The sequence below is a fragment of the Pangasianodon hypophthalmus genome, chromosome 26, assembly GCF_027358585.1.
Source record: "Pangasianodon hypophthalmus isolate fPanHyp1 chromosome 26, fPanHyp1.pri, whole genome shotgun sequence".
NCBI classification, from domain to species: domain Eukaryota; kingdom Metazoa; phylum Chordata; class Actinopteri; order Siluriformes; family Pangasiidae; genus Pangasianodon; species Pangasianodon hypophthalmus.
Genome location: NC_069735.1, coordinates 6,851,693 through 6,879,524, shown reverse-complemented (window position 1 = coordinate 6,879,524; position 27,832 = coordinate 6,851,693). Strand labels below are relative to the sequence as shown.

Here is a 27,832-nt window from a genome sequence, read left to right as displayed (position 1 = left end):
TTTCATCCTCCTTCACATGCATTGAGATCTCCTAGGACTTCATATTGGTAGTTCCAGTCGAACAGCTGCCAAATGCCAACTCAATACCTGATATCAACTCCAGACATTTTATCTGCTTCATTTGTGTTGAAGTAACGAGGGAATGGACCGCACCTGGTCAATTAACTTCTTGTCAGTCAATTGTCCAAATACCTTTGAGCCCCTGAAAATGGAAGTACTTTGCTTAAAATGGCTGTAATTCCTAAATGGTAAATGCCATATGTGGAAATGTGGAAACTCTTAAAATAAAGCTGAAGGTCTACACTTCGATCACATCTTGATTGTTTCATTTCAAATCCATTGTGGTGGTGTATAAAGGCAAAATCACAAAAACTCAGTCATTGTCCAAATACTTCCGGACCTAACTGTATATACTATATATACATATACATATATAGTGTGTGTGTGTGGTTTCCAAGAGTGTAGTCTGGAGCGGCTATGTTTGTAGGCTGCGGTGTGTTCTGGTTCTGACACAGACTGCAGTAGTGTGGCTATGTTTTCTATATTTAAACCAGTGTGAGTATTAAATCAAGGGTGTGTCCACTGTAATGAGTGGTTTCTAATTTCTTCTGATTGATCCCTATTTAGTCTATATGAGACACAAACGCTGTTCTCAGAGGGTCTTCTGAATTAACAAAATGAATATTAAAGTTTCCAACAAATACAGCTTTATCTAGTAAATCAACAGAAAATCTCTGTCAAATAAAAACATTTTTTTAAATTGTTGGTGACTCAAAAGAGGTAATTAGCATTTCACCATAATTTAAAATGTCATATTAAATGTAAAAATGTAATTTTAATGTTTAGGTTGTAATTTTAAATTTAAATTTTAATTTTTACATTTAATTGTTTAAATGTATTTTTTCAATGTAAGTCAAAATGAAACTAAGCAACATTGTGGACAAGTGACCTAACTGAAAGTTTTATTGGCACATTTATCTATTTAATGCAACAGATAAGTGATATAAGATTAAGATTAAGACTTATTGGCACACGTAACCATTTAATAGGTGATTATATAATATAATTCTAAGAAAATATTTTTATACAAAAATACAATGATGAGTACAATATTAATCACCACAGTATTAATCAATAGCAAAGTGCTGATGACTTCTCTATTCTGATTGGTCAGAAGGTGTTGATTGATTTTCTAAACAGCATCAGACAGCAGTTCTAGGTAGTATGGTGAACACTCCACATAAACATTTTTTTTTTAAATGCAGGAATAGTGAAGTTTTCAGTGTCAATGCTTAGTAACTATCAGAGCTAAAGCTATTACTTTAGGTCTTGTGACACAGGAAAGTTTTTAGGACAGAAGACTTTCTGGGTTCTCAGTAACATGTCTTGTTAAATTCAAGAGAGAGGGGGGAAAAAAAGACAGAGCCACCGGTTTGTTTTCAGATTAGATGGCTTATTTTTAAATGTGCTGAGAAGTGAGAAACCATTAATTTGGTTTGCAGGTAAATGTTATTCCTCTGAAAAAATTTTAAATAATTGTATGATGTAGAGATCAGAGTGACATCAATGAGAACATTTCCTTGACTGAGGGCACAAGACTGGAGACAGAGTTCTTCAGGTCCCACAGTCAGGCAGCTGATTTCCATCACATAAGACATACACCACATAATATAACACATGACTAATATCATTATATTTCCTCCAGCTCTCTTTTGGAAGAACAGACAGTCCCAACATGCTGCTTTGCTAACAAGCTCACCAAAGTTTTGGCTGAGCATATCAGGCAAGTTTTCAAACCCTGGTACAAGGTTTAAATTCTATCACTGGCCAATTTTTATCAAGTGCTCTTGTTTATTCAGAGGTATCACTGCCAACCCTGACAGAGTTTCTAATTCTAATCCGCTTATCTGCTGTTAGGTTGTAACTCAGGAACTATGGCCATAGGCCTCTGCTAGAGCCAGAGCCTTATCTGAGTAAGATAATATCTGGGGGCACTGTCAGACCAGGAGCGTCAGAAGGCAAGATTTTATATAATAAAGTAGTGGAGATCAGGTGAATTCACCTGTGTTTATAGTTAAACTTACACTGGGACTTGTATGAGAGACATTGTACAAAAATGTGTGTAATTGTTGATGTGCTGAAATTTTCTGAGGAGACATTTGTTTAGCAATCATAAACAACTGGTTTACTTATTAAAATGCCCCAGTGTACTTAGAGAATCTACTTGAAAATCATTAACTTTTTCATATCACCCATCATTATCTATTATCTTTCTATAACTGCACACCGCATTGTGTTTTCAATTTCTTATATATAATTTTGGCAAATTATATTTCTCAGGCTATTTAATTATGTAAATAATTAAAGTTTTTTTCTTATTTACTGGAGGTGGTAGGCATGATAATTAAGAGTATTAGGATTGCAAGTTTTATTATTTGACTGATTGGAATGTATATTGTCATAATGAGTTTAAAAAACCAAAGAAATCAGTATGTGAAAATATTGTTAGGATATTTTCCAAACAGCTAAAGTTATTTTAGTTGTTGATCAATTATGAAATAGAGACAGTTCTTGGTAGTGGGTCCATACTGTTTGTATGATTGAGTTGCTCATAGTTTAGGAAGCTTCACCAAATTTGGCCTGTTCCTGGGGTGTGGCCTCAGATTAATGTGATTCTTAGAGAGCCCTAATTAAAACTTGCAAAGTTCAAACAGGTGATGTCTTTGGACTCTTTGCAAAGTCCAAACATGTGAGATGTTTCACTTTTGGTTTCTTAACTGATTGCACAAATGCTTGTGTTTTTAATTACAGTTCTCCATCCACATCCATGTTAGAGGAGTGGCATATGGGTTCTGTGTGTGTGTGTGTATATATATATAGAGAGAGAGAGAGAACCACATGAATGACTTTCAGTTTATTCACATCCTTTGTGAAATCAAGTAGCTGTAAGTAAAATACCTCCATTTCTACATTTTCTCCATGTGAGAGACTAAAAGTTAATATTTCTACTTGTAAAAAGCATTAAAGGAATGCTACAATAGCTACACATATGGATTTTGTTTCCTAGATGATGGAGCGTAAACAAGATAGTTATGAAGATATTGCTTATTCTGGTGAAAAGAGGTCAGTATCATTTTAATGTGATCAAGCAGTGATCAACTAGTGTGATTGTCTTACAAAACTTGATGCCTTTAACGTATTCACAGTAAGCCAATGGAGGGGGTCTTCCATAGCCATTTAGAGGAGAGAGTTCGTCCTTATATTGATCTGATTGACTCTTTGAGGCTGATTGGTGTTGAAGAAGATTTGTCTTTGCCAACTATAGCTGTAATTGGAGATCAGAGTTCTGGAAAAAGCTCTGTGCTGGAGGCACTATCTGGAGTGGCATTGCCCAGAGGGAGTGGTGGGTTTCTCTTCCCTGTTTCCCTTACAGAGTAATAAATATGATACATTATTATACATTATAATATAAGAAAATTATTATACATTATAACCACTTGTTACATTTGAGCTTTTTCACACTCACACACTGTGGGTGAGATTTGTCTGTTTGACATTAGGAGAAACATTAGGAAAACAAAACCTGATGTATAATGTGCTTTTTCAACTTTAGGTATTGTGACAAGGTGTCCACTGGAGCTAAAGCTGAGGAAGATTAAATGTGGTGTTCAATGGAAAGCCGTAATATCTTACAAAGAACAGTTCGTTGAGTTTGATGACCCAACACTGGTTGAGGGTTACGTTGAGGAAGGTTGGTAAAATTAGAAGAATAAAATAAACAGATAAAGACAAACAGATAAAATTCCTTTCTTATGGTTCTGAAAGAGGAACCTTGCTGTCAGGTTCTGCTTTAGTATTTCTATTCAGTGGTAATGTCTTTTAACTAAGACTTGTCCATTAGATTAAAAAAAAAATGTCCATTAGCCCAAAGTGTTTACCCAAACACTTTCTATGAAGCACATTATCATAAATCATTAGAACTATTTGTATAATTCTTTATAATCTTGTAACAAAACATTTAACAGCCCTAATAATGCCTTGTAAAGCTTCACAGAGATATGTTTAATTTTTTTATCATAATTATTGCATCTCTCTAACAGCCCAGAATGAGCTGGCTGGAGAAGGCGTTGGAATTTGTGATGAACTCATCACTCTGGAGATCATGGCTCCTGATGTGTGTGACCTCACACTGATCGATCTCCCTGGGATTGCACGAGTTCCTGTAAAAGGTCAACCTGACGACATTGGACATAAAGTTAGTGTAAACTGTGACTTGACCTTTTTTTTGCTAGCCATATTAAGGCCTTTTAATTTAATTCTAATATTTATTGTCTTATTGTTGTCTAGATCAAAAATCTCATATGGAAATATATAGAGAAGGATCAGACTATAAATTTGGTCGTAGTCCCATGTAATGTTGACATTGCAACAACAGAAGCTCTGAAAATGGCACAGGAAGTGGATCCTGAAGGAAAAAGGACATTGGGTAATGTGTCAACTAAGCTAATAATAATAATAATAATAATAATAATAATGCATATATAATTATTTTACTTCTGCGTAGTCTATGGCAACCCGTAGAATGCTTTGTACACTAAAATTTGCCACACTGATAGAGGACAATCTGAGCCACCAACACAGTAAAATGTTTGCAATAATAATTCTGCCATGCAACTTTGTAGTAATGTACACTTTCCTCCAATTCTTTGGGTCATGGTCAGTTCAATGGATACCATGATGTTAATTTTTTAACACCAGCAGGTTTTGTTTTGTTTTGTTTTTGCTTCTTCTCCTACCCTTAATAGCTGGCTATTAATTATTATTATTATTATTATTATTATTATTATTATTATTATTATACATTTATTTATTTTAACAGCTATTCTTACAAAGCCAGACCTTATAGACAGGGGAACAGAGAAGAACATATTGGATATAGTCCGAAATCAGGTCATTCCCTTAAGCAAAGGATATGTCATCGTCAAATGCCGTGGCCAAAAGCAAATTGATGATAAGATCTCTCTGTCTGAGGCCACTGGAGTAGAGAGGGAATTCTTCAGACGTCATGAATTCTTCAGGTATGAACAACTCATTCATTGTTTATAACATTTGACCCACTTGTGATAACTGGGAACTTACTGTGATTTTTTTTTACTGCCAGTTGCCTGTTGTATGAGGAGAAAGCCACTATTCAGTCTCTCGCCACCAAACTGACTCAAAACCTAGTTGATCACATCAAAGTATGTTTCTACTCTTTTTACACTTTTTTTATACTATTATTTATTATGTTTCACTGTAAGTAAGACCGGTTTGGCATTATGTACAGAAAATCATAAACAGCAGTAATTGTCAAAGAAAGGTTAATTACTACAGAGGGTTGCTAGATGACAGCTGGTCATTTCATTAGATGGTAGGGCTAAAATCTAATATCTATAGCTAGGATAATAGAGTAACTAATTTACCTCATTCATGTTCATTACACTCATGACTGTTCACATGTGCCATCTAAATCATTCCTGACGACGTGTTATAGATGTGTCAGTGAAGCTGGCTGAAAAATATAAGCCCAAATGAGGCTCAAATATAGGGGGTGTTTCACTCTGTGTAATCATCTAACACACATGAACACGTGACACTGCATGACTATGGTCTGAGCTAAAATAAAATCCAACTGTGGAATTTTGTGGAAAAATGCATTCCTGGTATCACTAAATCTACCTGGTGACTGCATACTTGTAAATACTTTAATTTTTTAAATTTTATTTATTTATTTATTTATTGATTGATTTAGAAATCATTACCGCTAATCTCAGAGGAGATAAAGAAGCAGCTGTGGATCTTGAGGAAAGAGCTAAGTCAGTGTGAACCTGGCCCACCACTGGAACCACAGAAGAGGAAGATCTTTTTTATTGATGTATGTAACTTTCTTTTTTTTTTTTTTTTTAATTCAGAGCCCAATACCACCCTGCCTAAATCTTGTTCATATCTGCTTGTTCTTTCAGACCTTGACAAAATTTAATGATAAGATCAATCGCTTGGCATCTGGGGAAGTGGTCAACAATGACAACTTGTTTGTACTGCTTCGGTCTGAATTCAAAAAGTGGAAGGACCATCTTGACAACACAAAGGGATCATGTGAGTACACAGTCTATATGCAGAATGCATGCCAAATGATTTTAATAATTTTCAAGGGCCAAAATATATTTCCTAAAAAAAAGGCACATTGTCTCCATGGAGAGAACTATGAAATAGAGTCTAGTATTGGTCTAGAGCTGCTAAAATGACCCTTGTGGAAACTCCAATTAAAGGCCTATTGATGGAAACTCATGGGGAAGTTGATTTTTGGTCAAATTTTAAACTCAATACAGTTCACAAAACGGTCCAGGACGTGGTGAATGAATATGACCTGATGCACAGAGGACGTGAGCTGCCTGGTTTCAGTGACTACAAGGTGTTTGAGATGGTGGTGCAGAAGCTTGTGATCCAGCTAACAGGAACAGCCATTGACACACTCAGGGTCATCAGAGGTAGGTTTTTACAACTTTCATTCATCAGCTTTCAGTTTAGTAGACCAATAGCATAAACAACTCAATTTAAATGTTTATTTATCAGCATTTCTCTGAAAGGTACAGGGTACATATTGAAATGACAATTCATTACCAAGAACAATAATTTTTCAAAATTATGGTTTTATCATACAGCGGCTTACATAAGTAACCACCCCCACCCGCTGTGCTTCATATTTTGTAATGTGACAATCTGCAAACTAAATTGAATTAATTGGGAAACCTGTGGGATTACATGTAATTTAGTTTAGCTTCCTAATGACGTTAAAATCATAGTTTGTCTGTAGATTTCATGACCCTGAGTTTATTGCTCTATTTTGCCTCCTAGTGGAATAACAGAGACTAGCCCATTATGTTTGACACACTGATCTATGCAGTCTTTGTCTTCTATGTTTATAAGGTTCCAGATTCCAATTTACATGAGCCAGGTAATTAGCACTTGACTAAAGTACAGTATACTGGAACAAGAGCTTTCAAGTACAAGTTTAGGAATGAGAATACTGTATCTGATTAAAGCCAAATAACATTTAGAATATTATCTGTACAATCACTCTTAGGTCATATGTAGACATCATGGGCATGTAAACAAAGATTCAGTAATTATACTGTCTCTGCAGTGTATTTTTGAACAGCTCTAAACACTGTGTGGCAAGATGACATCAGATCAAACAGTTCTATTTATAGAAATTCACCACAATAGTGTATTTTACCTAAGGAATAAAACACTGGGAAATGTTAGGAAAATAATCAACACTGGGATGGTGAGATGTGGCCTGGAACAAAGCAGAGCCACTGTTACCACCACTAGTTAAAAGTCTTCAATAACAGCACAACCTAAAGTGTTTTATTACTATTATACCACAGCAATTTGCCTCACCAGCCTCTCTTTGTTCTCTCTTGAAGTGAATGAGAAAAAAATGCAGCATGTTGTATAATGCCTTTTAAAGGGAACAAGAAAACAATGCATTGGCGAACATAGTAATTCTGTTATTGTATACAGTATATTGTATAAACTTGTGTGTTTCAGACACCATTCAGAAACAATTTTCAGATGTTTCCAAAACCTGCTTCCTCAACTACCCTTTCCTCCAGTGTGTTGCAACGGTAAATATTATTTTTAAGTTTTAAAGCTTTTGCATCCTGAAAGTGTGAAATATTTCTGAAATAGTTAAATCCAATCATTGGAAGCTCTGTAATCACATACTTAAAATCAACATCCCAGAACAAGATAGACAACATTCAGTCAAAGCAGGAAGCCAAGGTGGAGCAGAGGATCATGGAGCAGTTTGAGATGGAACAACTGGTCTACACTCAAGATGGCATCTACTTCAAGACTTTGAATGTGACTCACTCTGCTGAGGGACAAAAGGCTTCAGAAGACAACTTTTCTGGATTTGATAGCAGAAACAAATATCCTGAAATGCTGCGGGCTTACTATGAGGTATATTTTAATAGTTAAGTGGTTAATGAACTATAACAATCCAAAAGTACATTTTATTTTGACTTCATTCATTATTCTTATTATTATAGATACATTTAAACAGTAGGGTATATAAAACATATATATACACAAATCAAATATGTTGTCTAAAAGTTCTGGGATTAAGATATTTTTAATTATTTAAAAAAAACTTCTCACAAATTCTTGTTGTATTAATATGCTTTTGTACTACATTGCTTTCTATCTCCAGATGTAGACTTTTGCCTTTGTATTTGTTGCTATGCTAGTAGTACATCACTGTGGGCAAAACTGTTCTACTAAATGTTTAATGTTTTCCAAGTACAAGAGATAAGAAAAATACACATCCATTAGACATTTACCGTAAAACCTGGAAACTGTTTGTGTTAGAGATTTTTCCCTCTCCTGACAGATCGTGGTGCAGCGCTTGGCTGACCAGGTTCCCATGCTGATCCGATACTTCATGCTTAAGGAATCCGCTCAGCTGTTGTGCACCGAGATGCTGGGTTTAATGGACAGTGCCAACGTGGCCGATGCATTGCGTGAAGACTCAGATGCCAGCAGACGTCGCATTGACACGCAGAACCGCGTGGACCGTCTTACCCTTGCTCAAGAGAAACTCAGCAACTTTGTTTGAATCCAGTGAAAATCCCAGATCAGTAGCTATAGAAATACTCAAACCAGTCTGGCACCAACAATCATCCCACGGTCAAAGTCACAGAGATCACATTTTTTTCCCTATTCTGATGTGAACATTACCTAAAGCTGCGGGCCCGTATCTGCATGATTTTATGCATTGCACTGCTGCCACACAATTGGCTGATTAGATTGCATGAATTAGTAGATGTATAGGTGATTGTTGGATAGTTTCTTTTTCTTTATTATAGAAACCTGGAAGTATTACTTGGTTGATACAGTTTATCAGAAAATGTGGATCTAAAGAGCGAAATTTCACCATACCATTGCATTTCCAAAGTCACCATTCATTTCATTATTTCAGTGGATTCTTTTACCTCCAGCCTTCATTACCACAAACATGATCTAATAGAGCATACACCAATTAGCCATAACATTAAAACCACTGACAGGTGAAGTGAATAACATTGATTATCTCATTACAGTGGCATCTGTCAAGGGGTGGGGTATATTAGGCAGCAAGTGAATAGTCGACAAGTTGATGTGTTGGAAGCAGGAAAAATGGGCAAGTGTAAGGATCTGAGCGACATTGACAAGGGCCAAATTGTGATGGCTAGACGACTGGGTCAGAGCATCTCCAAAATGTTATGTTAGTATAAATAACTTCAAATGATTTAAATTTATATCCAGATTTTTATGTAATGCCAACAGTATTGTTATACATAATTCTTCTGCCAGTTAGACAATAGTGGTGTATATAGCGGTATCTGGGAGGGATAGATTTGTTTAATGATACATATTCATTTGCCTAATTCTTGTTTCTATTATACAAAGTACTTTAAATTCCTGATCAGTAATAGTCTAATTTACAGTTGAGGCCAAAAGTTTACATACACCTAGGCTAAAGATATTCTAACTTAAATTTTCACTTAAATTTAAATTTTCACATATATCATGTTACCATACATTGCATGTGTTAGTCATCACTCAAGCGCTATCTAGGATGGAGTGCTGCAAAATTTAAACATCAGATAGGTAGATATATGCTATTTTAAGCCATTTTTAGCAACATATAGAAACACAAGCAAAGCAACAGAAAATCGGTCAAATAAAAACATTTTTATATCGTTGGTGACTCAAAAGAGGTAATTAGCATTTCAACAGAATTTAAAATGTATGTAGTTGTAAATCTTGAGAGTTGTAATCTTAGTTTAGTTTAGTTTAGTCATTTATAACGCACATTTAAAAACAACTGAAGTTGAAACCAAAGTGCTGGACAAGTTGTATAAAGCAAATCCATACACAAAAACCATCTAACAATGCTAAATACCGAAAGACAAATGGACATTTTCAAGGTTCAGACTGAATTAAAAGATAAAGAATAAAAGTGAGCCTTCAAGGAGGATTTGAACATAGCAATAGAGGAGGATAATCATATATGAAAAGGGAGACTATTCCAAAGCCTGGGAGCAGCCACCGAGAAAGCCCGGTCACCCTTGGTTTTGGAACGTGAACGTGGTACTGAAAGGAGTAATTGACTTGATCGAAGAGATCTTGGGGCAGTGTACAGAAGAAGTAAGGAAATCACATACTGTATGTTCTGTGGAGCAAGCCCATGCAAAGCTTTAAAAACAAATAATAAAATTTTACACTCAGTGCAGAAATTGCCTGCAGCCAGTGAAGATAGGCAAGCACAGGAATAATGTGCTCACGCTTCCTAGTGCCAGTCAAAAGTCTGACCGCTGCATTTTGCACCATTTGCAGGTGATCTAGAGCAGTCTTAGGCAACCCCAAATAAAGGGAATTATAGTAGTCCAACTTTGATGTTATAAATGCGTGGATAACGGTTTCCACAACCTGCTTAGATAGTATCTTCTTGATTTTAGCAATTGATCTCTACTGAAAGAAGCTGCTTTTGACAACAGCATTAATCTGCTTATCAAAACACAATGAAGGATCTAGAATAACACCAAGGTTTTTGAAGCAATCATGCACATTGGAAGACAGCGTACCTAACTGATTAACAATACCAGCGGATGAGACTGGTGGACCAAAGATAATTATTTCAGTTTTATCACTATTCAGCTGCAAAAAATTCATGTCCATCCAGCATTTAATGTCACCGCGACAATCAAATAGATTTTGCACCGAACAGCTGTCGTTTGTACTAACAGGAAAATAAAGTTGTGTGTCATCAGCATAACAATGATACGATAAGTTATGCTTCTGGATAATGTTGCCCAAGGGGAGCATATATAGACACACGTTTGACATTTGACACACGTCGTCACTTCCTGTTTTCGAATTGTTTTGCCGGGAGTTTCTTGCCTGCGTCGGCGTCTTAACTATACTGTTTCTTTCTTTTCTAAATCAGTAATTTTGCGCTATCATTTTCATCTGTTGTATTCTTCACGTTCTCTACCATATTTTCATTTTTCTTTCTCTCGAAGAGCGCTTTTGTATTTTGTCAAGACGGCGAGCGGAGCCCATCCACACCGGATCCACGCCGTCTACAATAATATCAACAAATCTTCGACTAAAGGTGCGTTAAACAACATGTCTAACATTCAGCTTGTTGAGTTGTGTGTTGAGTGCAGGATGTTTAGTTACTCTTCCTCCGTCGTTTCTGACGGAGAAGATTGCAGCATTAGAGGTGCACATCCAGTCTCTAGAGAGCGCTAGTGAGAGTGAGAGCAGCGTAGTTTCTGTAGGGGAAAGTCTGGATGCCTTAGGCGGAGTTAGCAATCCCCCAGCTCCGGCATTAGAGCCCTCACAGCGGGGCGAATGGGTGACAATTTTGCAGCATAATCGCAAAGCCAAAGCTAACACTAAAGCTCGCCCATGGGAGCACCACTCCTCTCTGCTTCACGTGTCCAACAGGTTTGCTCTCCTCAGTGAAGCACCCGCTGAGAAACCTGAAAGACCTCTGGTTATAGGTGACTCTATCTTGCGGCACGTGAAATTAGCTAGGCCTTTAGGGGCACCAGCAGCTTTAGTTAGGTGTATACCGGTAGCCAGGGCGCCGGACATAGCAGGTAATCTTAGGCAAGCACAGGTTTTCAAAGATAGTTATTCATGTAGGAGCTAATGATATACGCCTTCGTCAGTCTGAAGTTACTAAGAGTAACTTGGTAGAGGTGTGTAAATTAGCAAAGGCGATGTCCGATGCAGTAATATGCTCTGGCCCCATCCCAATGCGGCGTGGCGATGTAGCTTACAGCAGGTTATGGTCGCTGAACTGATGGATGTCCAGGTGGTGCTCCGAAAACAATGTTGGGCTTTATAGATAATTGGAGTAGTTTTGAGGGCAAAACTGGCCTGTTAGGGCGGGACGGTGTCCATCCCACTCGGGACGGTCTCCATCCCACTCAGGAAGGTGCTGCTCTCATGTCTTGCAGCATAGCACATAGTCTCAGAACAGGCCTAGTTAATCGGTGACAATCCAGGGCCAAGGCCAGGGAGCAGACAAGCAGGCTAAACTGTCTGCTAGCTGCACTGAGTTGTCACTCAGGTTCCACTGTATTGAGACTGTGTCTGTTCCCCGAGCTAAACAAAATTATAGACATACACAGACAGTTTGTTTTAGTAACCTAATTAACATAAAATTAAATCAAACCGAATGCATAGCCAGCACCGTTGATCTGAAGCTAGGAGTGTTGAATATTAGATCTCTTATGTCTAAAGCGCTTATTGTTAATGAAACCATTACTGATCAGGAGTTTGATGTGCTGTGTTTAACAGAAACATGGATTAAACCAAACGACTTTGTAGCATTAAATGAAGCTAGTCCTCCTGGGTACAGTTACATACATCAGCCCCGTCTAACTGGCAGAGGAGGAGGAGGAGGAGGTGTTGCAATTATTTATAATGATAATCTAGGCATCACACAAAAACCTAGTCATAAGTTCAACGCATTTGAAGTTCTTTATACTAACATAACATACGTAGCCACTAAAAATAAGTCTACCCAGGTGATTCCAGTAATTATTATTTACAGACCCCCAGGGCCATATTCGGAATTCCGATGTGAATTTGCGGATTTCATCTCTAACCTGGTTGTTTCTTTAGACAAAGCATTAATTGTTGGAGACTTTAATATTCATTTTGATAATCCAGAAGACCCTCTGAGAACAGCAGTTCTGTCAATTCTTGATTCAGTAGGGGTTAATCAGAATGTAATAGGATCCACTCATAGTGGTGGTCATACTCTTGGTTTAATACTAACATTCGGATTAAATATAGAAAATATAGTCTTATTTCCACAGTCTGAAGCTATTTCAGATCATTACCTCATCTCATTTAAAATGTGTCTTAATCATAATATATGCACCTTGCCACGTCAAACGTACTTTCACGTCAACAACTGCACAGAGTTTTATCAGTGATCTCCCAGATTTACTAACTATGATTGGATCACCGTCTGATCCCAAAGAACTTGAACAGGCAACTGAATACTTAGAATCAACGTTCTGCAACTCGCTAGATAAGGTAGCTCCACTTACAATAAAAATAATTAGGGAGAAAAAGATAGCACCCTGGTATAGCGATCACACACGAACTTTAAAACAGACCACTCGAAAACTAGATTGTAAATGGCGTCAAACTAAATCAGTAGTATTTCAAATAGCATGGAAGCAGAGCCTTTTGAGCTATAAGAAAGCTCTTAGTGCTGCTAGATCAATGTATCTCTCCACCCTAATTGAAGATAACAGAAATAATCCTAGATTCTTATTTAATACTGTAGCAAAATTAACTAGGAATAAGACCACAATAGAAACACGCACACAATCATTATATAGCAGTGATGACTTCATGAATTTTTTCAATGGTAAAATTGAAAATATAGGCAAGAAATTCAGACTATTAATTTAAAACCGGACAGTTTTATATCTAATCATTTACTCCCCTTGAAGAGACTGAACTAATTTCACTAATTTCATCATCAAAATCATCAACCTGTATACTAGATCCTTTACCTACTTGTTTCCTCAAACAGATAATTCTTGAAACAATTAAACCTCTTTTAAAGATAATCAATTCTTCCCTTAGCATTGGCTATGTACCTAAATCTTTTAAATTAGCAGTTATCAAGCCCTTGATTAAAAAACCTGACCTTGACCCCTGTCAGCTGTCTAACTATAGACCAATATCAAACCTCCCCTTTATCTCCAAGGTCCTAGAAAAGGTTGTAGCACAGCAGCTATGCTCATACTTACATAGGAATAACATTCGTGAAATTTATCAGTCAGGATTTAGGCCTCATCATAGCACAGAGACAGCACTGGTAAAAGTTGTAAATGACTTACTGCTGGCCTCTGATCAGGGTTGTGTCTCCTTGCTTGTGCTGCTTGACCTTAGTGCAGCTTTTGATACCATTGATCATGCTATTCTCCTCAATAGACTGGAAAATGTAGTAGGCATTAAGGGAATGGCCCTTTCCTGGCTCAGGTCTTATTTGACTGATCGTTATCAGTTTGTAAACGTAAATGGTGACTTCTCTTCTCATACTAAGGTAAAGTTTGGTGTTCCACAAGGTTCTGTTTTAGGCCCATTGCTCTTTTCTTTATATATTCTACCTCTGGGCAAAATTACCCGTAAACATGGTATTAGCTTCCACTGTTACGCTGATGACACACAGTTGTATGTGCAAAGCCAGATGACAGACACCAGCTTAATAAAGTTGAGGAATGTGTAAAAGACATTAGAAACTGGATGCTTATTAACTTTCTCTTGTGGTAGGAGCACATGCAGCTAGAAGTTAGCTTTCTGATTACATAATAACTCTGGATGGCGTTTCTGTTTCATCATGTGCAGCAGTAAAAGACCTTGGTGTGATTATTGATTCTAATCTTTCTTTTGAAGCTCATGTAGATAATATCACTAGGATCGCTTTCTTTCATCTCAGAAATATTGCTAAAATAAGAAATATATTGTCACTACACGATGCAGAAAAATTAGTTCATGCTTTTGTTACTTCTAGGTTGGATTATTGTAATGCTTTACTGTCTGGATGCTCCAGTAGATGCATAAATAAACTCCAGTTAATCCAGAATGCAGCAGCAAGAATCCTTCCTAGAATCAGAAGATATGACCCCATCACTCCTATCTTATCCACACTGCACTGGCTCCCAATCAAATTTCTTATTGATTATAAAATACTACTATTGACCTATAAAGCACTAAATGGTCTCGCGCCACAGTACCTGAGTGAACTTTTGGTCTTTTATGATCCGCCACGCCTACTCAGATCAAAAGGTGCAGGCTATTTGTTGGTACCTCGAATAGTGTGTGCTACAGCTGGGGGTAGAGCTTTCTCTTACAAAGCCCCACAGTTATGGAACAGCCTTCCACTTAGTGTTCGGGGCTCAGACACAGTCTCAGTGTTTAAGTCTAGGCTGAAAACATATTTGTTTAGTCAAGCCTTTAGTGAATAGTTTTTTCTTAGGTACAAGGGCAGGTCTGGAGGGTTCAAAGGCATAGAGTGTTGTGGTGAACTGGGATGTTTGGATGCTGTTGCCCCCCCACTCTCAGGTTTATACACAGTGGAGTGGCTGGCTGCCTTATGTCCCAGGGTGCCCTCATGTCTGTGTTAGCTTCTGGCTCTCTCTCTTAGTTATGCTGTCATAGCTAGTCTTGCTGGAGTCCCTGCTTGCACTCTGCACGCAAAGTACATTGTCCTTAACCATTAGAGGACAAAAGCTTACCTAATAGTCTCTCCCTCTCTCTCCATCTCTCTCTCTCCCTCACTCTCTGTTGAGCTACACATGCTACTTCCGAGATGCCAGTGATCCTGACCCCTTCTGCTCCTCCTCGCTGCCTGACCCATCCTGATGCACCTTCTGCTCCTCCTCGCTGCTTGACCCATCCTGATGCCCTACTTCTGGTTGGAGTTCTCATCGGACGAGTTTGCTTGCTACTGCTAGGGGTGGCCCCATATGGACGGCCTGAAGAACCATTTGGTTTGCTGGGGATAGTGCCACCTGGGGGCTGTGGAGATGGCTTGGGGATCACATATGGGGAGCTGTACTGTAATGGCTTGGGACTGCGATTGCTGTAGTGGCTTTGGGGCTGCGGTTGCCATGAGCACCTTCATAATCAGGACTCCATCAGTGGACAGTAGATAGATTTTAACCAACCGGACTTCTTGCAAAAACTGTGATGAATTTATTGGTTGCACGGTTGCACTGTTTGTCCATGTGCTACGCAATGATAGAGGGGATATGTTTGCGATTGCACTGTCCGTTGCACCCCGCTGGGGATGTGTTCCCTTTTGGGCCTGGTTCCTCTCGGGGGTTTCTTCCTCATGTCATCTCTGGGGTTTTTTCCTTGCCGCCGTCGCCTCTGGATTGCTGATTGGGGATAAATTCACAGGGATAAATTCACATATTTACAATATATCTTTTTTGTGAATCCATTTATTTCTGTAAAGCTGCTTTGTGGCAATGTCCATTGTTAAAAGTGCTATACAAATAAATTTGAATTGAATTGAATATAGAGCAAATAGAAGAGGTTCCAAAATGGAACCCTGGGGAACACCCTAAGACATTTGTGTAAGATATTTATGAAACAGCTCCCTGAAAAAGTTCTCCCCTTAAGAAAAGAGGCAAACTTCTTCAACACAGATCCCTGAAACCCAATGACATGATTCAGTCTTTTCAAAACAATCTCATGGTCCTCTGTGTCAAAAGCTGCACTTAGATCAAGCAGGATTAAAAGACAGCAGGAGCCAGAGTCAAGATAGAGTAAAATATCATTGGTGACCTTTAACAAAGCAGATTCAGTACTGTGGAGTTCTCTAAAACCAGACTGAAATGTAACAAAAATGTTGAAAGTACTCAGGTACAAAGAGATCTGAGAATAAACAACTTTTTCCAAGACTTATGAAATAAAAGATAACTTGGAGATCGGCCTGTAATTATTCAGATCATGTTGATCAATATTATGCCTTTTCAACAGTGGCTGAACCACCGCATGTTTAAAAGGTACATTGGCTGGTACAATTCCTTTTTCAAGGGAGCTATTAATAATAGCAGTAACAACCACACTTAAAGCTGTAGACTAAAGTTTGTAGACTTCATATTTGAAACAATGTCAAAAAGTTGTGAAGGTGAGACAAGTTGAAACTGAGATAAATGGCTCTCAAACCAGCGTCTCTGACAAAACAGAACTATGAGATGGTATGTTAAATCTGATGTCCTCAACTTTCTGGATGAAATGATTTATGATCTTGAGAAGGATCTGCTGTTTTTGGAGACCAGAGATCTGGGAAGAGCTCTGTTTTGGAAGCACCATCTGGCATGGCTTTACCCAGAGGCAGTGGTAAGAGATGAATCATGTGTACATGATACAGTAAGTATTCAGTGTTCATTTACACTGTGCTCAAGTTGCAAGACAAAAAGTAAAACTAGACACAGAAACAAGGGAAAGAAAAGAAAAGAAACAACTAGTTTAGTTATTCACTATTTAAACTGTCTCGGTATAATAAGAGAATCTAGTTTCATGGTCCTCTAAAGTTTATTTCAGGTGTATGGAGGGCTGCAAGTCAAAATGAAACTAAGCAACATTGTGGACAAGTGATATACACCGATCAGCCATAACATTAAAACCACCTGCCTAGTATTGTGTAGGTCCCTCTTGTGCCTCCAAAACAACTCTGACCTGTCAAGGCATGGACTCCACAAGACCTCCTGAAGATGTGCTGTGGTATCTGGCACCAAGCCGTTAGTAGCAGATCCTTTAATTCCTGTAAGTTGCGAGTTGGGGCCTCCATGGAGCAGATTTGTTTGTCCAGCACATCCCACAGATGCTCGATTGGATTGAGATCTGGGGAATTTGTAGGCCAAGTCAACACCTTAAACTCTTTGTCATGTTCCTCAAACCATTCCTAAACAATTTTTACAGTGTGGCAGGGAACATAATCCTGCTGAAAGAGGCCGCTGCCATTAGGGAATACCACTGCCATGGAAGGGAGTATTTGGTCTGCAGCAATGTTTAGGTAGGTGGTATGTGTCAAAGTAACATTTATATGAATACCGGGACCCAAGGTTTCCCAGCAGAACATTGCCCAGAGCATCACACTTTCTCCACCGGCTTGCCTTCTGCCAACCTGCAATTTTGGAGCTGCTCTGACCCAGTCATCAAGCCAATTTAATTGCATAGCGCTTTCAACAATGGACATTGTCACAAAGTAGCTTTACAGAAATATATAAATTCCGGATATAAATTTAAATTTTTAAATTTTAATAAATTAGCCAGGAGGGCAATAAACTGGAGGAGTGGTGTGGATTGGACTGCCTGGGCAGGGGGAAGACTGCTGGGCACCATAGGGAAAAAGGTAAGCAGAGACAGTTTTATTAAATTCTGCATTAATAGCAGTGATTCCCCTGCCTATGTAGTCTACACGGTGCACACTCTATTGTAACATGGTTACATTAAATGTACAAGCATCTCATTTAGTCTGTAATGACATAAGAAGGCGACGCCCCACCCACACATTGTGTGAGATAGCAGAGTGTGACTACTGAAGCTCGGGTGTAAAATAAATAGTGAATTGTTCATGTATCTGCATCTGCTGGCATCTTTACAAAAGGCTCCATAAAAATACATGTAAGAGAAACTATAACATGGAGCAACATTACAGTGACTTCCTCCTGGAGGATAAGCAAAGAACTGATTTTGATAAAAGACAAAGGTGAGCAAAGGTCAGCCAACAAACTGTCTCTGAATGTGGACAAAACTAAACAGATGGTTGTTGACTTCAGGAGAGCACAGAGTGACCACTCTCACATCTGAATGAAATCCAAGAACTATTGTCAGCAATTCATGAACCTTCTCAGTTAACAATTGTGAAATTTGCCTCACACAGGACTGGAGCTGAATTTATCACAAGAGGTAACTCTGCTGCGGACTAAGCCACAAAGACATCAATCTGTGTCTGAAATGGTTACAAGAACTGAAAATCAGACACCACCCAGTTTCCCTGACCTGTCAATCCAAGGCTTAATTGACCTAGAACAGTCAACCAGACCAGAGGAAAGGTCCATGTGGCAACAAAGGGGGTGGTTTATGACAAACAAACAGGCTGGTATCATAGTGTAGTGTCAGGGAAAGTGGTACCACCAGTGAAACTGTTGCCGTTCCTTTGCAGAGCGGGTCACGGTTTGACTAATAATAAAGTGCATAAGACATTTCAGCCCCAAATAGGACACATCCCTAGTCTTTTAGGCCCATTTAAAGACATCTACATGGACTTTATTGACATGACAGAAAAGAAGGAAGGGAAAAGGTACTGTCTAGTAGTGGTAGACAGGTTCTCTAGGTGGGTTTGCTAAATGTTTAGCAAGAGAAGTAATTCCAAGATTTGGTATACCTAAAATGATCAGCTTGGACAAGGCAGCCATTTTGTAAACGGCATAATTAGCTGCCTAACAAAACAATTGGGCATCAAACATAAGCTTTCCTGTGGGAATCACCCACAATCTGTTGGACTAGGAGAAAGAGAAAATGGAACAATTAAATCCAAATTGGAAAAAAACTTGTCAGGACACTGGGTAGCCACGTTACCCCTTGTCCTGATGAGCATGAGTTGCTCAAGAAACTGTAGCACACATTTGACCCCACATGAAATGCTTACTGGAAGACCAATGGCAATCCCCTACGCATGACAAGAGTATCTAGGCCTACAGCTAGAACAACTGGAGAATGAGTCACACTACTTGAAAGGACTACTTTCTACAGTATACATCAGTCGCTGTATCACATGTTCCAACAGTATGCAAAATCAGTCACTTGGTGCTAAATAGTCTCTTAGGCACCAAGTGACTGATTTTGCATACTGTTGGAACATTTGTGTAGTGAAGTATTAAGTATTATGTAATTTGGGAGTGTGACCACTAGAGGGCATTCTAGGTTAACAGCGAGTTTTCCACTCAGAGTTCAGCAGAGTAGAGGTAGTTGTCCTAGCCTTCGATTAACAAGACAAAATGACTACGCTGGTGGGGGTGGTGAGTCCGTTCGATAGTGCATCACAATTATGGGATGAATATATAAAAATTCTGAAGTATTTTTTCCAAGCTAATGGAATTGAGGGAGCTGATAAAAAGAAAGCAGTACTATTGAGTGTAGTGGGGGCATCCACATATAGTTTATTAAGAAGTCTGCTCTGCCCTGCGAAGCCAGGAGACAAAACTTATGATGAACTGGTGACTGTTCTAAGAAATCATCACAATCCTAAGCCAAGTGAAATTGTGCAAAGATTTAAGTTTAACTCACGTGCACGGAAAGATGGTGAGACTGTTGCTGATTTTGTGGCAGAATTGAAAAAGTTAGCACGGCACTGCGAGTACGTGGCCACACTTCCACAAATGCTGCGGGACAGACTCGTCTGTGGAGTGAACGACGACCGAATGCAGAGAAGGCTCCTGGCAGAAGTGGAGTTGACGTTCGAGAAGGCACATAACATCTGCCAGGCAATGGAGTCTGCAAACAGAAACCTGAGAGATTTGCAAGGATTGTTAGTTGATGAGGGAGGACAAAATATGAAGTCACTTAAAGGAACAACGGCAGTGCATAGAGTGTACTCAGCTGAGAAAAAAGGGAGAAAAAAAAAAACATGGTGTGTTACAGATGCAAAGGAAAGACTGGTAAAAGCATGTGCCAGATGTCAGGAGAACAGGAACACCCCTCCTTGTGCACCTTTACACCCTTGGGAAATTCCAAAGCTACCATGGAGAAGGATCCATATTGGTTATGCAGGTCCGTGGCAAGGAAAAATGTTCCTGATCCTGGTGGATGCTAACTCTAAATGGATAGAGGCATATCCTTTGAATAACGCTACATCGGCTGTTACCATCCAGTGCCTGAGACAAAGTTTCAGTCAGCATGGGTTACCAGAAATAGTGGTGCAAAGGACAACATGCACCAGAGGAATGTAAGTTTCTTAATGAGCTCTGCCATAAATGTGGAAAGTGGGGACACATAAAATGAGCATGCAGGTCAAAACAAACTGCTGTGGGGTGCCAAAAGACTCCAGTCAAAGGACAAAAAGGAGAGAAAAAAGCGAAAGGTAGGAGGACTTATCTTGTGAGAGAGGAAGAAAGTAACGAGAGAGAGGACACCAGTGATATTAACACAATATACAGCGTATCCCAAGTCCAACCTAATGTGGCTCCTATCACACAGAAAGTGAATGTGAATGGCATGGAAGTGGACTTTGAAGTCGACACAGGATGTGGAGTGACAATCATCAGCAAAGAGCAATATTCTAAGTTGTGGAAACAGACAGACATGCCGGAATGGAGACCCTGCAGTTTGAAACTGAAGACCTGTACAGGGGAAAAGATGGAAGTGCTGGGCAACAGTAACAGTGGAAATTCAAAAAGTAAGAAAAGAAATGACGATAGTCATGGTAGATGGAGAGGGGCCTAACTTGTTCGGGCGTGGCTGGCTAAAAGACTTCAGGCTGTTGCCACAGCTGGTGAATCAAGTAACAGCAGTGCCAGCACTGAAGATAGCAGATGTGCTAGACAGTCATGCAGAGGTGTTTAAAGAAGAGCTGGGGCAGCTCAAAGGCACCACAGCTAAAATTCATGCCAACCCCAAGGCCCAACCACAATTCTATAAGCCCAGACGAATTTGCTGTCAAGCTCTTGGTGGAGGCTGAGCTCCAGAGACTGGTGGAAGAGAAAATCATTGAATCATTGAAATTTAAATGGATAGAGGCGTATCCTTTGAATAACGCTACATCAGCTGTTACCATCCAGTGCCTGAGACAAAGTTTCAGTCAGCATGGGTTACCAGAAATAGTGTTGTCAGACAACAGCAGTTGTTTCACGAGTAGGGAATTTCAAGAATTCATGAGTCATAACAGCATCGAGCACATAACTACGGCACCTTACCATGCGGCTTCTAATGGACTGGCTGAAAGAGCTGTGCAAACGTTCAAAAGTCTAATGGAAAAGAGCACAGGAGATTCAATTGAAGCCTGGCTAGCAAGAGCATTGTTCAGTTATCAAATTACACCTCAGTCGACTACCAGAAAATCACCTGCAGAGCTGTTGTGCAGACGAAAGCTGAGGTCTACCCTAGATCTCATTCACCCTGACTTCAGAACTCTGTCATATACCATCGCACTTAGTAATGGCCAGGTAGTGCACAGGCACATTGATCAGGTGAGGACCAGACATGGGGTATCTCCTGCTGGAACAGCTGTGTTGTTGGAGACTTCCTTGCAAGACATGGAGGAGTTGCCATTGTCTGAACCAGTTAGTCCAGCACCAGCAGAGGACAGAGTTGTACAGCAGGCAAGTGGAAATACACCAGTGGCCTCAGTGTCAGAGACTTTGGAAGCAGAGGAGCAGCATGAACTCACAAGGTCTACAAGAACAAGGAAGTTGCCCAGTTACTTGAAAGATTTTGCTTAGTGGCGAGTTCCCCAGCCACAGGGCAAGAATGCGTCCTAGGACTCACTGGGATGGAGGCAGTCTACCCGAAGTCCCTAGCTTAGGCTATGTGATAAAGTTAATAAAATAATGTTTTTTAAAAAAAAAATTTTTTGTAATGTTCGCATAATGCTGTTGATATATTAGACCAAGTTCTTGAGGGACTAGTGTTATCAGGGGGAAGGGGATGTAGTGAAGTATTAAGTATTATGTAATTTGGGAGTGTGACCACTAGAGGGTTCTTGCTCCGCCTGCTTTATGTAAATATCGCTTCACCTCTCCTCCCCTTTCCTCTCGGTTTCTCAAAATGGACAGACCAAAGAGAAAAGGTGGTGCTGAAAAGCTCAGGGATAAGAAGCTCAAAAGTTTGTAGGTGATGCCACGAAATGTGCGAAGATTACCGACATGTTCTCTGTAGGGGCTGCTGCAGCAGTAGCCTCTTCCTCGTTGGCAGTTCTGAAACTTTCACAGCAGCATTATCAATACTGGCAACATTTTAAATTCTATGTTGTACACAGTTGCATACTTATATTTTATTAAATAAATTAAAATTAATTCAATAAATACTTTGACCTTTTCACATATATATATGTGAAATACAGATTGAGCATGCATTTCACTTGCTGAAGACAAAACTGAAGGGAAAATGCCCCAAGAACAAGCAGGAACTGAAGACAGTTGCAGTAGAGGCCTGGCAGAGCATCACCAGGGATGAAACCCAGCGTCTGGTGATGTCTATGCATTCCAGACTTTGGGCTGTAATTGACTGCAAAGGATTTGCAACCAAGTATTAAAAAGTGAAAGTTTGATTTATGATTATTATTCTGTCCCATTACTTTTGGTCCCTTAACAAGTGGGAGGCACATATGCAAACTGTTGTAATTCCTACACCGTTCACCTGATTTGGATGTAAATACCCTCAAATTAAAGCTGACAGTCTGCAGTTAAAGCACATCTTGTTCGTTTCATTTGAAATCCATTGTGGTGGTGTATAGAGCCAAAAATGTTAGAATTGTGTCGATGTCCCAATATTTGTGGACCTGACTATATATATATATATATATATAAGTGGTGGTGGGCCACCTGGACCAAAAAAATGCCAGGGCTGATTTTTTTTTTTTTTTTGTCCCAGTCCAGCCCTGGCAATGCAGTGTATATACAGTTGTGATCTTGGTGACAGTATTTTCTAACTAACAAACAAAATAAGATGGGGATCTTGAACAACATAAATGACCACCAAATCAATACATTTCTTTCCTAAAAGCATTCCTATTTTGATGGAAGAGAGAGCAGAATTATTACGGTATGGCTTATTCAAGGAGACTAATCCTGACGAAAGAGATCCCCTAGTTCCACTGACCAAACAAAATCTTAGGTTTCAGACTGTTGTATATGCCTAACTATCCCATACTAACTAATTGGGTCCACTCAAACAAAGGTACTACTTAACATTGAGACGTTTCCCAGAAGATTACAATAATATATGTTTCTGTCTAATTGTGAAGTAAGTAGATAAGCTTTTGTAAAGGATAATAATCTTTAATCATGTGAGTCTATGATGTATTTTATTAAGCAAAGCTATGCTCATTTAAGTGCTGTAGTCCTCTGCTGAACCCAGGTGGTGAATCCACTATCGTGCACAGGTTTACATATATCTGTTGATATATATCTGAAATGAATCAAAATAAAGAAACATATAAAAACATTTGAATATGGTATACAAACAGAAAAATATTCTGACTATATAATTAAAAAAATTTTCTTTGAGTCTCTTTATGGCAACATAAAATTCAACAATGTACATGTCTTCAGAATCAGATTGATGACATTCAGTCACAGCAAGAGGCAAAAGTGGAGAAGAGGATCCTGGAGTACATCAGCATGGAAAAACTCGTGTACACCCAGGACCCCATTTTCACCCAGAAGATGGTTGACTTCAGGTTCGTGGAGCAAAGACAGGAGTACGAGACTGTGTGTTTAGATACTGGAGAGAATGCAACCTCTTCCAACAACTGTGCTGTCTTCAACATCAGAAAGCTAACACCTGAGAAATGGATAATCTACTATGAGGTAGGTGACAAAAAAGCTAAAGGTGTTTCTTATGTGACTTGAAGCTAAAAATGAGAGTGACAATAATTTATTTTTGGTTTATCTGTGTGTCACTGTCAGGACAAAAACTTTCAAACCTCCCTTAGTTAATTTACTTTATTTTACTTTCAGTTGCATCCTCACAGCACTGAATGAATGCCATTACCACTGAACTTAACTCTTCTTCCTATTTCCAACAGATTGTCTACCAGCGTTTGGCAGATTTTGTTCCCATGTTGATCCTGCTGTTTATGCTGAAAGAAGCTGTCGTGATGTTGCGGGCAGAATCCATGGACCTGTGTAATGGGGCTGACGTGTCTAAACTGCTCAGTGAAGACTCTGAGTCAGGACGAAAGAGAACAGAGTTACTTCTTCAATGTTTACCATATAAATTAGGGGTACTCAACTAAAACTTGTAAATGTCCAGCTACACAAAATTCCTATGTCCAAATAAGCAACTAACATGACTGAATGACAACAGCAGTTACCTTTAATGCTTAACCCTTAATAATTAGTTTATGGCTATAAGTAAGTCATCAATTTGAAGTGGTTATTCTTTGTTTCATAATGGCACTTCAATTCAATTCAATTTTATTTATATAGCACTTTTAAAAATGGACATTGTTACAAAGCAGCTTTATAGATATTTGATATACAGTCATGAGGAAAAGAAAGTACACCCTCCTTCAATTTTATGTTTTTATTAATCAAGGCATAAATAACAATTGTGTTTCGAGATGTCCTTATAATCCTTCCCAGATTGATGAGCAGCAACAGTTGCTTTTCTGAGGTCATGGCTGATGTCCTTTCTTCTTGGCAGGATGTAGACACACACGAGTGCTCCAGAACACCAAACTGCCTAAGGTTCTTTTTTTACAGAAGTAGTCACACTTCTTGATGATTAACTAATCTTGTGTATTTCATTAGTAATATTTGGCTGCTAATTACTCTCTTAATGATTGTGGATCATTAGGAAGGGTATACTATTTTTTTCCCACCTGGTTTCTGAATGTTGGTTTCCTTTATGGAAAAATGACTACATATTAAAATCTGCTGTGTTTTTTGTTGTCACCTAAGGTTACTTGTTTGTTTATGGAAGTTAAGAAGAGGATGACACAATTGTTATTTAGGCCCTGATAAATAAAACATAGAATTGAAGAAGGGTGTACTTTCTTTTTCCCATGAATGTAGATACAGATTTAGATTTATCCTAATTAAAAAAAAAGTGAGGTGGCAAGAAAAAACTCCCTGAAATGACATGAGGCAGAAACCTTGAGAAACCAGGTTTCAAAAGGGAACCCATCCTCTTCTAGGTGACGCCGGAGTGAGTGTTCAAGGGCATACGTACCACGCATTGGTGGATTTGGGCTGTAACCAGACCTCAATTCACCAATGCTTGATTCAAGGTGAGGCATTGGGAAAGGCACGTTTGGTGAAGGTGAGGTGTGTGAACGGGGATATTCATGAATATCCACTAGTACCGGTCATTATTCAATTCCGGGGGCAAAAGAATAGAGTGGAGGCGGTGGTTAGTTCTCACCTCATCCATCCACTGATCCTGGGGGCAAACCCAGGGTTTTGAGCGTTAGCAAGAGAAATGTTAGCGGATGGGTCCTGCAGCTGTGAAAAACGGTGTGGGATGTGCGCAGCACTGGCTGGGGAGGCGGTGCCGGGGCCGGATGGCTTCCCAGCCTGAGTCGTGTGGTGGGGGTATGTGGAAGCGGGGGCCTGGTCGAGTGCCGGTTTGTGAATGGTGGGCGGATCCAGAGAAGATGAGTTGTAAGGAAAGCACACCTGCGGGGAATTCTACTAATGAGTGAGCTGTGGCAAGGATAAAAAGGAGAGAGACGAGCGCCTCGAGAGAGAGGGAGCTAACCAGCACAGAGCCGCATGTGTGCGTGTGTGTACCACTGAGAAGCGAAACTAAAAGATGTAGCATGAAACGCCTCATGAGTTGTTCCCAAGCTTGCCACCTGCTTCCTCATTTCTCATGGGAGAGTGTCACAAATATGTGTGTGTGTATATACATACTGACTGACAGACTGTCACTAACTGTGAGTGGAGTGGATGCAAATGCTGTTCAAACGTTTTAATAAAGTTCAAGGCAGAAGTATCCAAAACGTCAGGCACAGTCAAAGTCAAAACACAGACGAGAATCATGCAACAAGCAAAAAAAAAAAAATAAACTAGGCAAATCAAACACGTGATGCAAAAATACAACGACAAACAGCCAAAACCGGGAAAACAAACACAGGCAGAAGGCTTAGTAAAGTCAGGAGTGAGAACACAAACTGAGCGTTCACTTCGCAGAGAAAGTAGTGACTGAGTTTCTCTTATATATAGTGTGTGTGTGATCAAAAGTCTGGTGATTGGGAGTGAGTAAGCTGCCATGTTTCTGAGAGTGTAGTCTGGAGCGGCCACGTTTGTACGCCGCGGTGTGTTTTGGTCCTGACACAGACTGCAGTAGTGTGACTCTGTTTTCTATATTTAATCTAAATGTGAGTATTAAATCAAGGGTGTGTCCACTGTAATGAGTGGGTACTATTTTCTTCTGATTGATCCCTATTTAGTCTAGATTAGACACAAACGCTGTTCTCAGAGGTTCTTGTGAATTAACAAAATGAATATTAAAGTTTCCAGCAATTATGGCTTTATCTACAGAAACAACCATGCTCCAGACAAAGTCAGCAAATTCATGTAGAAATTTATGGATATGTAGAATACGGCCCTAGGAATAGAGACTTTGTGGCTATGTATCTTATGTTAGTATAAAGAACATCAAATGATTTAAATACATATCCAGATTTTTGTGTAATGCCAACACTATTGTTATATTGTTATTTTAGGTGTATGGAGGGCTGTAAGTCAAAATGAAACTAATCATTTCATTCTGTTACTGGCAAATCATTCTGTTACTGGAAAATCATCAACTTTTTCATATTACCCATCATGAATTATCTTTCTGTAACTGCACACTGCGTTGTGTTTTATTTCTCACATATAATTTTGGCAAATTAATATTTCTCAGGCTATTTAATTACGTAAATAAAGAAAGGTTCTTATTTATTGGAGGTGGTAGGCATGATAATTCACAGTGTTAGGATCGCACATTTTATTATTTGACTGATTGGAATGTATATTGTCATAATGAGTTTAAAAAAACCAAAGAAATCAGTATGTGAAAATAATGTTAAGATATTTTCCAAACAGCTAAAGATCTGTTAGTTGTTGATCAATTATGAAACAGAGACAGTTCTTGGTAGTGGGTCTTATTGTTTTTATGATTGAGTTGCTCATAGTTTTTGAACAAAAACTTCACCAAATTAGGCCTGTCCCTGCGTTGTGGTCTCAGATTAACGTGATTCTTAGATTCTTCAATAAAACTTGAAAAGTCCATACAGGTCATGTGAGATTCACTTTTGGTTTCTTAACTGATTGCACAAATGTGTGTTTTTTTTCTTACAGTTCTCCATCCACATCCATGATAGAGGAGTGGCATATGGGTTCTGTGTTCTTTCAGTTTATTCACATCTTTTGTGAAATCAAGTAGCTGTAAGTAAAATACCTTCATTTCTATGATGTGAGAGTACTAAAAGTTAATATTTCTACTTGTAAAAAGCATTAAAGGAATGCTACATTAGCTA

The 27,832-nt window shown here is 38.9% G+C and overlaps 2 protein-coding genes across 3 annotated transcripts in view; both read left to right on the top strand.

Moving 5' to 3' along the window:
• The first annotated feature begins 2,815 nt into the window (after positions 1-2,815).
• LOC117595692 (interferon-induced GTP-binding protein Mx1) lies at positions 2,816-9,789 on the top strand. The gene is made up of 14 exons (XM_034299998.2): positions 2,816-2,945; positions 3,068-3,123; positions 3,207-3,403; positions 3,614-3,751; positions 4,101-4,255; positions 4,348-4,486; positions 4,880-5,078; positions 5,162-5,240; positions 5,792-5,914; positions 6,003-6,135; positions 6,369-6,527; positions 7,594-7,670; positions 7,789-8,007; positions 8,438-9,789. Exons 2-14 carry the CDS (start codon positions 3,068-3,070, stop codon positions 8,660-8,662), a joined length of 1,899 nt encoding a protein of 632 aa, XP_034155889.2. The 5' UTR covers positions 2,816-2,945; the 3' UTR covers positions 8,663-9,789.
• A 139-nt stretch (positions 9,790-9,928) lies between these two features.
• LOC113537509 (interferon-induced GTP-binding protein Mx) overlaps positions 9,929-27,832 on the top strand; it is a 28,537-nt gene continuing 10,633 nt past the window's right edge. For both annotated transcript variants that reach the window (XM_034299995.2, XM_034299997.2), the window contains exons 1-4: positions 9,929-11,203; positions 23,913-24,170; positions 24,389-25,052; positions 27,654-27,740. The gene's annotated coding sequence lies outside the window, so the exon portion shown is untranslated. The remainder of the gene's footprint in view (positions 11,204-23,912; positions 24,171-24,388; positions 25,053-27,653; positions 27,741-27,832) is intronic.